The sequence below is a fragment of the Orycteropus afer genome, unplaced genomic scaffold, assembly GCF_000298275.1.
Source record: "Orycteropus afer afer isolate SDZICR_OR568_19922 unplaced genomic scaffold, OryAfe1.0 scaffold00001, whole genome shotgun sequence".
NCBI lineage: Eukaryota > Metazoa > Chordata > Mammalia > Tubulidentata > Orycteropodidae > Orycteropus > Orycteropus afer.
This window is the reverse complement of record NW_006921588.1, coordinates 21,018,024-21,029,803: the sequence shown is the minus strand read 5'-3', so window position 1 is coordinate 21,029,803 and position 11,780 is coordinate 21,018,024. Positions and strand designations below refer to the sequence as shown.

General features: G+C 36.2%; 1 protein-coding gene across 1 annotated transcript in view; it reads right to left on the bottom strand.

Annotated features, from left to right (window-relative positions):
• Positions 1-11,780, bottom strand: part of PDE11A (phosphodiesterase 11A) — a 592,677-nt gene that overhangs the window by 235,882 nt on the left and 345,015 nt on the right. The window contains exon 7 of the mRNA XM_007937915.2: positions 2,182-2,257. Within this exon, the coding sequence (XP_007936106.1) occupies positions 2,182-2,257 (76 nt within the window). The remainder of the gene's footprint in view (positions 1-2,181; positions 2,258-11,780) is intronic.

Genomic DNA, 11,780 nt, shown 5'->3' with positions numbered 1-11,780 from the left:
TAATTTACTACACTGCAGACCCCAAAAGAAAATCACCAAGACATATCATCATCAAATTCACCAAAACCAAAGACAAAGAAAGAATCCTGAAAGCAGCATGGGAAAAATGAAAAATTACCTAAAAGGGGCAACCAATAAGACTAAGTTCGGATTTCTCAGCAGAAACCATACAGGCGAGAAGACAATGGGATGGTATATATAAAACCCCGAATGAGAAAAATTTCCAACCAAGAATTATATACCCAGTAAAATTTCCCCTCAAATATAATGGTGAAATTAGGACATTTCCAAATAAGCAGAAATTAAGAGAATTTGTTAAAACCAGACCAACCTTACAAGACATACTAAAGGGAGTCCTTTGGACAGAGAACCAACAACAGCAAACAACAACTGACAATTAAGACATATGATGACTTAACTCAGAAACCAACCCAGTTATGGAAGTATCCAAAGTAAATAAGCTTACAAGATTATAAACAGGGAACCAGAGACATCAAGTGACAAATGAGGACAACTACAAACCAAAAAGAGGGAAAAAATTGTGTTGTTACAGAACTTCTAAATGGTAGGGAAGTCAAGACAACTCCAAGATAGAATAGACTGTTCTAAACTTGGGAAGAAAATTATAGATCACAGGGTAGCCTCAAAGAAAGATAAACCTTCACATCAAAATTAAAAAAAGAGGACTAGCACAAATATTTAGCAAATACTAAAACAATAGCGATGAAGGGAGTGATAATATGATTCACAAACAACATGAGTTCAGCACAGAAAATTATATGGAACAAAGCAATCAATAACATGAAAAAGCACATAATAAAGTGACAACAACAAATTCATACTTGTAGATAATTACACTGCCAAAAGAATGAAAAGAGAACCTACATATTGGGAAAAAATATTTGACAACAACATATCTGACAAGGGACTTATCTCTAAAATTTATATTAAACTCCAACACGTTAACAAAAAAAGATTAACAATCCAATTAAAAAATGAACAGAAGACATGAATAGACACTTCACCAAAGAGGATATTCAGGTGGCCAGCAAATACATTAAGAAATGCTCATGATTATTAGCCATCAGAGAGATGCAAATAAAAACAACAACAAGACACCATCTCACCCCAGCACTAATGGCAAAGTTCCACAAGACAGAAAATAACAAATGCTGACAAGGAAGTGGAGAGATTGGGACTCTCATACATCGCTGATGGGACTGAAATATGATACAACCACTGTGGAAAGCAGTATAGTGATTCCTTAAAAAGCTGGAATTAGAAATATCATTTGAGCCAGCAATCCCATTACTAGGTATATATCCTAAAGAAGTGAGAGTCAGGACAAGAACAGATATATGCATACCCATGTTCATTGGAACACTATTTACAATAACAAAAAGATGGCAATAACAAAAGGACAAATATTGTTTGAGATCACTATTATTTTTTAAAAAAAACAAGAAATGGTTTACATACAGAAAATAAAATTCTTTGATGGTTACCAGGGATGGGGGAGGGATGAAGGAAAATTACAAACTAGATTAGAAGGCACATGTTAATAACGGTGAAGGGAAAAACCCACTACCATCAAGTCAATTCTGACTCTTAGTAGATTCTGACTTATAGACAGAGTAGAACTGTCCCATAGAGTATCCAAGGATATAAATCTTTACAGAGGTAGACTGCTTCATCTTCCTTCCACAGAATGGCTGGTGGATTTGAACTACCAACCTTTTGGTTAACAGCCAAATCTTAACCACCACACCATCAGAGCTCCTTGCTGAAGGGAAAGGTAATACACAATATGGGAGAAGTCAGCACAATATGACCAAGGGAAAGGAAGACATAGAGAGGAATGCAAGAATAAAGGGCAACTATGGTAAATGCTGGGAACTCTCGTGGCTCAGTGCCAAGGCACTTGACTGCTAACCAGAAGGCTTGCTGTTCAAACCCACCAGCCACTCCTTGGAAGGAAGATGGGGCAATCCTACTTCCGTAGTGATACTGCCTCGGAAACCCAAGGAGGGGTCGCTATGAGTCAGGTCTGACTCGATGGCACATAACAGCAACAACAACAATAAAATCATATACAGATAAAATAAAAAAGACATGGATATATTTTGAAGCACATTTATATTATTAATAAAAGAAATTTGAACTCTTTAGTTAATGTCTTACCAATTATTTGGTGGTTGCTATTCCAAATAGGGACACAGAGAACAGATCTTATGTGAAAACCAGCTATCTGGTCAGCCTAGATAAAAGAAAGAAGACAATTGAAATTAAATATTAACCACCCATTTCTTACTTAGAACTTACCATTCTGGATAAAAGATATTTTCAAATAATTTACAAGACACATTATAATCTGATTTTTTAGCACACACACTCACTTGTCTTGTTTCACTTAAAATATACCAATGAACATGGCAAAGAAATCTAACCCTAACCAAATATGAATCAAATAAAACATCCCAACCAACACTAGCTCCTCTGATTCCTGCAGCCATAGAGAGCTGGATTTAAACCTACCTCAATGTCAATTGTACCAGCCAACAAGAATTCTGGTGTCTTTTTCTGTTCTAAGTATTGTAAACATTATAATTAAACAAGTAGTCTCCTTTTTCATTTACTTAAAATTGGGCATATCTATTAGTAAAAATGTTGAAGTCTATAATGCTGCTATATGTACATGTATTTTTAATACTCTATAGTTTTACAGTTACTAATATGTTATGTGCATTGTAAGATCATATACAAAAACAGAAATTTCAAATGATGAGATAAATGGAAACAAGTTCTAAGTTGTTCTTTCTGTACCCTAATAGATTGTCAGGAAATGGCAGATTTAAAATATGAAAGTATAATTATTAGCATCAAATATGGTTCAAAAAGAATCTCACTGAATATTAAAAGCAATTAAAGTCCATATTTGAACTGTTAGATAGGATCTGCTAAAATAGAAGTGATATAAGTGGATTAACATCTTGATTTCCACTGAAAAATATCAATCTGTCATCCCCATAATACAGGAGGAAAATTATGATATTGTGGACATGATTATTTTTGTTGTTGTTGCTGCCAGGTGCCATCAACTTGGCTCTGACTCATAGCAACCCTATGTGCAATATAACAAAACACTGCCTGGTCCTGTACCTTCCTCACAATCTTCGCCATGCTTGAGCACATTGTTGCAGCCACTGTGTCAATCCATCTCATTCAGTCTTCCTCTTTTTCACTGACCACCTACTTTAGCAAGCATGATGTCCTTGTCCAGGACTGGTCCCTCCTGATAATGTGTCCAAAGTATGTTACACAAAGTCTCTCCACCTTCACCTTCTAAAGAACATTCCAGCTGTACTTCTTCCAAGACATATTTGTTCATTCTTCTGCAGTTCAATATTTTTTGCCAACACCATAATTTAAATGCATCAGTTCTTCTTTGGTCTTCTTCTTTCGTTCTCTAGATTTCTCATGCGTATGAGGGGATTGAAAATATCATGGCTTGGGTTAGGCACACCTTAGTCCTCAAAGTGACATTTTTGCTCTTTAACACTTTAAAGAGGTCTTTTACAGCAGATTTGCCCAATGCAATACGTCATTTGATTTCTTAACTTCTGCTTCAATGGGTTCTGGTTATGGATCCAAGTAAAATGAAATCTTTGACAGCTATTATATTTTCTCTGTTTATCATGATGTGGTCCAGTTGTGATGATATTTGTTTTCTTTATGTTGAGGTGTAATCTATACTTAAGATAAAAATTATTTTAAAATATTCATTTTAGAAGTTTTTTTTTAATTTAAATTAGAAGTTAATTTACAAACTTAAATTTTATATTTAGATATCTTTCTTTCATTGGTTTTCCTTTTTGAGAAATTAATTTTCCAGATGTCTTCTATTACTGATACCAATATGTTAGTGTTTGTTTTTGACTACTTCTTGGAAAATCACATGCATGTAGAAAAGTGCAAAAATCGTAAGTATACTACTTAAAGAATTTTCACAAAGTGAATAAAGCTATGTAATTATCACTCAGATGAAAAAATGGAACATTATCATTAACAGAAGCCACCTCCATGTTCCTTCCTTCTTCCCAAAAGACAACCACTGTGCTGACCTCTAACACTATACATTACTTTGCTTGCTTTTAACTTTATATACATGGAATCATACAATGTGTATTTTTCTGTGTCTAGTTTCTTTTGCATAATACTGTTTTTTGGAGATTTATTCATTTTTTTCATTTATATGCCAGCATTGCATTTCACTCTATGACTATAATAAGAGTTCTGTTGGCATAGTAGTTAAAAACATTTGCCTGCTAACCAAAAGTTCCACAGTTTGAGCCCAACAGCCACTCCATGGGAGAAAGATGAGGCAATCTACTACTCTAAAGATTTACAGTCTTGGAAACCCTATGAGACAATTCTACTCTGGTCATTATGGGACAGAATCAACTCAACAGCAATGGGTATGAATATAATGTTTATTCATTCCACTCTTTTGTTTTAATGCTTTGGGTGCAAATTTACAAAGTAAACTTATTTTACATTCAACACTTCATGCACATCTGATTTCATGGCCCTTATTACCATCCCCAACCATAAAAAACTCTCCTCCCCATAATCACTCCCTCCCTGTGCCCTTCTTATCTATGCATTCCTATCTGTCCAGCTTTCCCTCTATGTGAATGCTGTCCCTCTGTTGTCTCATGGCTGATTGATCCAAGAGGTGCATCTCCGTAGAGTAGGTGGGTATATCTCCCTGGGGTAGGTGTTCTGTATGTAGGTCTTTTTACTGTTGGGCTGAGAACCAACCCATGTAAATTAGTCCATTTCTAGGCCTGAAGGGTAACCCGGGGCCATAGTCTCAGGGGTTCCACCAGTTTCTTTCCGACCAGTAATTCTGGTCAATTTTGTATTTTTTAATTTTGTTCCACATTTTCCTCCCACTCTATCCAGGATCTCCAGATATGATCCCTTTCCAAGCAGTTAGCATTAGTAGCCAGACACCATCTAGTTCTTTTGGTCTTGGGGATGTGGAGGCTGAGGTCCTCATGGTCCATCTTATCTTTGGACTAACAGTTTCCAAATTACTTTGATTTTCTTCACTCTTCTTTGCTCCAGGCAAGAGGAGACCAATAGGTGCATCTTAGATGGCCACTTGAAAGCTTTTAAGACCCCAGTTGATACTCACCAAAGTAGGCTGTAGAACAAAATTTTTATGAACTATGTGTGCCAATTGAGCATTATGGTCCCCAAGACCATGGTCCTGATGATTCCCTCTCTCAAGATGTTTGCTTGTTTCTGAGAAAATTGCTCCAACCCTGTCTTCTGTTGCTTCTGTAATGTATGTGGCTAATTTTGTAGCACAAGTGCATATGTAAGATTATCTTCAGCCAAATCTGTCCTTGGTCTAGGGTGTATTCCTGTTCACCTTCCCTCACCTGATCTTCTCACCTGTTTGCATTAATCCATAGCCTGGTGTTTGGTGCAATACTGTATTGTTGTGCATGTGATAGTATTTGCCTCTATGTCTGTATCTTTTGTGTACATTTCAGTGTCTTTCCTTTCCCCCCTGTCACCATGCTGGTCACAGACTCTTTCCATACTGTTCCTCCTCTCACCCAATCAACATGCTGTTATGTGCTGTCTAGTCAGACCTGACTCATAGCAACCGCTCCTTGGGTTTCCGAGGTGGTATCACTATGGAAGTAGATTGCCCAACCTTCCTTCTGAGGAGTGGCTGGTGGGTTTGAACCGCCAGCCTTCTGGTTAGCAGTCAAGTGCCTTAGGCACTACGCCACCAGAGCTCCTAAATGTGACCCCCCAAATAGTCTGAGATTTTCCCTCCTCTTCCTTCCCATCCCTGGTAACTAAGAGTTTCCTTCCCTGAATAAACCTTTCCTTGAGTTTTTACAATAGTGGGCTCATACAACACTTGTCCTTATTAACTTATTTCATCCAGCATGATGTCCTCTAAATTCATCCATGTTGTGAGGTGATTTGTGTATTCTTCATTATTCTGTAATGTTGCATTCCATTGTGCGAATGTACCATAGTTTGATTATCCAATCATCTGTTAATAGGCATTTATGTTGTTTCCATCTCTTTGCTATACTGAATTATGCTGCAACGAACATGGCTATGCATATGTCTGTTCATGTTCTGTCTCTCGCCCCTTTAGGATTCCTAGTAATGGAATTGCTCGATCAAATGTTATTTCTATTTTCAGTTTTTTAAGGAAACACTATACCATTTTCCACAATTACCATTTTCCACTATACCATTTTGCACATTTTGCAGTCCCACCAGCAGCGTATGAGAGTTCCAAACTCTCTACAGCCTTGACAGCATTTGTTATTTTATGTCTTGTTGAACTTTACTATTATTTCTAGGGTCAGATGATATCTCATTGCTATTATGATTTACATCTCTCTAAGGAGCTCTGGTAGCGTAGTGCCCAAAGCACTTGATTGCCAATCAGAAAGCTGGCAGTGCAAACCCACTGGCCACTCCTCAGAAGAAAGGTTGGGAAATCTACTTCCGTAGTGATACTGCCTTGGAAACCCACAGAGGGGTTGCTGTGAGTTGGGACTGGCTTGACGGCACATAACAACAACAATGGCTAATGATTGTAAGCATTTCCTCATGTGTTTTTTGGCTGCCTGTATTCTTCTTTAGTGAAGTGTTCGTTCATGTCCCTTGATCATTTTTGAATTGGGTTGTTTGTCTTTTTGGTGTTGTGGTGCTGAAGTTTTCAAGTCCCTTGTCAGATATATCATAACCAATTTTTTTTTTTTAACCAATTTATAGGTTTTCTTTTTACCCTTTTGGAAAAATCTTTTGATGCACATAAGAATTTAATTTTTAAAAGGTCCCAGTCATCTAGGTTCTCTTCTGCTGCCTGTGCATTTTGGGTTATGTTTGATAATCTATTTATGCCATAAATTAGGGCCCCTAGATTTGTCCCTATTTTATCTTTGATGAGCTTTATAGTTTTGGGTTTTACATTTAAATCTTTGATCCAATTTGAGTTCATTTTTGTGTATTGGATGAGGTATGGGTCTTGTTTCATTTTTCTAAAAATGGATATCCAATCCTGCCATCACCATTTGTTAAAGAGGCTCTCTCTCCCCCATTTAATGGGTTTTGAACCTTTGTCAAAGATCAGCTATCCACAGATGGATGGATCTGTTTCTGAATTTTTTATTCTGTTCCATTGGGCTATCTCTCTATCATTGTACCAATACCATGCTGTTTTGACTACTGTGGCTGTCTAGTAGGTTTTGAAGTTCAGGAGTCTGAGACCTCCTACTTTGTTTTTCTTCTTCAGCAGTGCTTTGCTTATCCAAGGTCTCTTTTCTTTTCATATTAAATTTGTGATTGGGTTTTCCTTCAAAGATGTTTGATGGAACATTCCTTAAGACATGTTTTGTGGAAAACATTGATGGAATCTGGATCCAGATTGCATTGAATGTGTAGATTGCTTTGGGTAGTATTGACATTTTCACAATATTCAGTCTTCCTATTCATGAACAAGGGATGTTCTTCCATTTATGTAGATCCTTGTAGTTTCTTATAGTAGTGTTTTGTGGTTTTCTTTGTATAAGTCTTTTGTGTCCCTGGTAAGATTTATACCTAAGTATTTTATCTTTTTGGTAGCTAGTGTAAGTGGTATTGTTTTTCTTATTTCCTTTTCAGAGGTCTCTTTGTTGATGTAGAGGAATCCAACTGATTTTTGTATATTGACCTTGTATCCTGCCACTTTGCTGAACTTTTCTATTAATTCCACTAGTTTCTTTGCTGAGTCTCTTGGGTTTTCTATGTGTAGGATCATGTCATCTGCGAATAGAGATAGCTTTACTTCTTTGCCAATTTGGATGCCTTTTATTTCTCTTTCTTGCTTTATTGCCCTGGCTAGGACTTCCAATGGGAGCTCTGGTAGCATAGTGGCTAAGACACTTGCCTGCTAACCAGATGGCTGGCGGTTCAAACCCCCCAGCCACTCCTCGGAAGGAAGGTTGGGCAATCCTACTTCCGTGGTGATACTGCCTCGGAAACCCAAGGAGTGGTCGCTATGAGTCGGGGCCGACTCGACGGCACATAACAACAACAACAACAGGACTTCCAATACAATGTGGAATAGAAGTGGTGATAGAGGGCTCCCTTGTCTTGTTGCCATTCCAAGAGGAATGCTTTGAGTCTTTCTCCATTAACAATAATGTTGGCTGTTGGTTTTGCATGTATGCCCTTTATTATGTTGAGGATTTTCCCTTCTATCTATATTTCACTGAGAGTTTTGAACAGGAATGGGTGTTAGATTTTACTGAATGCCTTTCATATGTCAATTGATATAATCATATGGTTCTTTTCTTCTGTTTTGTTTATGTGGTGGATTATATTGATAGCTTTTCTGATGTTGAACCATCCTTGAATACCTGGTATGAATCCCACTTGGTCATAATGTATTATTTTTTGATATGTTGTTGGATTCTGTTGGCTAAGATTTTGCTGAAGATTTTTACTTCTATATTCATGAGAGATATAGGTTGGTAATTTTCATTTTTAGTGGTGTCTTTCCTGGTTTTGGTATCAGTGTTATGCTTGTTTCAGAGAATGAATTTGGGAGTATTCCATCTTTTTATATGTTCTGGAACAGTTTGAGTGGTATTGGTGTCAACTCTTCCCTGAATGTTTGGTAGAATTCTCCAGTGAAGCCATCTAGGCCAGGACTTTTTTTGGTATGGAGGTTTTTTTGTTTGTTTGTTTGTTTGTTTTTAATGACCTGCTCAATTTCTTCTTTTGTTATGGGTCTGTTCAAGTATTCTATCTCTGACTGAAATAGTTTAGGTAGGTCTTGTGTTTCTAAAAACTTGTCCATCTCTTCTAGGTTCTCAAATCTGCTAGAGTACAGTTCTTCATAATATTCTGTTATTATCTTTTTTATTTTAGTTGCTATTGTGATGTCACCCTTTTCCTTTATTATTCATATTATTTGCATCTTCTTTTTCTTTCCCTTTGTTAAATTTGCCAGTGGTTTGTCAATTTTGTTAGTCTTTTTGAAGAACCAGCTTCTTGTTTTCTTGATTTTCTCTATTGTTCTTTTTGTTTTCTGCTTCGTTTATTTCTGTTTTTATTATCTCCTTACTTGTAGATACTGTAGGTTTCTTTTGTTGCTCTTTTTCTAATGGTTGGAGTTGTAGAGTTAAAGTATTGATTTTGATTCTTTCCTCTTTTTTGATGTGTGCATTGATTGCTATAAATTGATCTCTAAGTACTGCTTTTGCTGTGTCCCATAGGTTTTGAAAAGTTGTATCTTCATGCTCATTTGTTTCTAGGAATTTTGTCAAATTTTCATCTTTTATTTCTTCTGTTACACAGTAGTTTTTGAGCAGTGTTTTATTCAGTTTCCATATATATGGTATTCTCCCCTTGGTCTTCCTATTATTGATATCTAATTTTATAGCATTGTGATCTGAGAAGATGTTTTGTAATATTTCAATGTTTTTTAATTTATTGAGGCTTGGTTTGTGTCCTAACATATGGTCTATTCTGGAGATGGATCCATGTGCACTGGAGAAGAATGTGTATTGTGCTTTGGTTGGGTGGAGTGGTCTGTATATATCTACGAGGTCAAGTTGGTTGATTGTGTTGTTGAGTTCTTCCTCATCTTTGTTGAGTTTTTTTTTTTTTCCTAGTTGTTCTGTCCCTCCTTAAAAGAGTTGTAGTAAAGTCTTCTACTACTATTGTAGAATTGTCTATGTTTTCTTTCAATTAAGTTAATATTTGCTTTATATATTTTGGAGGTTTCTCATTGGGTGCATAGACATTTATTGTGGTAATGTCCCTCTGGTCAATTTTAGCATCATATAGTGTCCTTGTTCGTCCCTTATGCTGTTCTTGACCTTGAAGTCTATTTTATCAGAAATCAATATTGCCACTTCTGCTCTTTTTTGGTTGCTATTAGCTTGATATTTTTTTTCACCCCTTAATTTTTAATTTATTTTAAACTTTTTGTCTAAGGTGGGTCTCTTCTAGGCAGCATATCAATGGATCTTCTTTTCCTATCCAATCTGACACTCTCTTTTTCTTGACTGGTACATTTACTCCATTCACATTGATTATAATTATTGATAGCTATGAATTTATTGCTGTCATTCTATTGTGTTTTTTGTTGTGTTGTTGGTGAATTCCTTGTTCCAACTATATTTCTGTGCTGAGTTCATTTTATTATCAAGTGTTTTTTTTTTTTGTGTGTGTGTGTGTGTGTTTCCTCTTTTCTTCATTATTGTTGTTCTGTGTTTAATAAGCCCTTGTGAGTTTCTTTATTCAGAGTTTGCTTGGAAGGATTGTTAATTATCTTTGTGGTTACACTGAAGTAAATTCTTATCTCCCTAACTTTGGAAAAATCTATTTTATAGAGCCATTGTCCTGTCTTCCTCTCCATTTGGAAGTTTTGTAATTAAAACTTTTATTCCCTCTATTTGCTTTGTTGCTGGCATCATCTGCAGATTGACTACCTTATTTCTCTATGTACATTTCTTATGAGCTTATTTTGAGAATCTTTTTCTGGTTTGGTCTCTAGGTGGTGGTGTCAAATGTCTTGATTTTCATTTGTTGTTCTCTGTTGAGGGTTCTCTACTGAAGGACTCCTTTCAGCATTTCTTGTAGGGCTGGTCTGGTTTTCACTAATTCCCTTAATTTATATTTGTCTGAGAATTTCTTGATTTCACTCTCATATTTGAGGGACAGTTTGGTTGAATATATAATTCTTGGTTTTCAGTTCCTTTCTTTCAAGACTTTATGCATGCTATCCCACTGCCTTCTTGCCCACATGGTTTCTGCTGAAAAATCAGAGCTTAGTCTTACAATATTTCATTTCTCCCGAGCTGCTGCCAAGATTCTTTCTTTCCCTTTGGTTTTGGAAAGTTTGATTATGATGTGTCTTTTTTTTTTTTTTTTTGGTGAAGATTTACAGAGTAAATTCACTTTTCATACAGCAGTTCACATATACTTTGTCTCATGTCATTGACCAAAATTTACCACAATGCAACAGCTCCCCTCCCACTTCCTCCCCATAGTTTGATTATGATGTGTCTTGGTGACTTTCTCTTGGGATTTATCCTGTATGGTGTTCATTGAGCTCTTGGATGGATATCTTTTCTTCCTTCATGCTATGTGGGAAACTTTCTATTAGCAAGTCTTTGACAACAGAAGTTGTTCTTCTAAGTCCCCCCACACACACCTCCTCTTGTTCTGGTATTCCAATCAGGTGTGTGGTGTTTCTTTTCATGTCATCCCATATAACTCTTAGATTCTTTTCATTTCTTTTCTTCATATAGGCTGGCATCAAGGGATTTGTCCTTTAGCTAGGAAATGCATTATTCACCCAGTTCTAGCCTACTCTTTTCATCCTTCTACTGTGTTATCTATCTCTATAATTTTAGTGTTCATCTTCTAGATTTCTAATTGTTGTTTTTGTATGAATTCTAATTGTGTATTTATCTTGCTATTTTGTTCTTGAATGATCTTCCTGAATTTCTCCAGGATATTGTCTGTCTTCTTGTTGTTTTTGTTTATGGTTTCCTTGAGCTCTTGGAGGGTGATAGATAGATAGATAGATAGATATCTTCTGAATTCCTTCTCATATATTTCTATTGCTTGTTCTTCATCCAAGATACATAATTTTTTATTATTATTATTGTGATTTGGGTGAAGACTTACAGAGCAAATTCACTTTCCATACAGCAGTTCACATACACTTTGTCTCATGT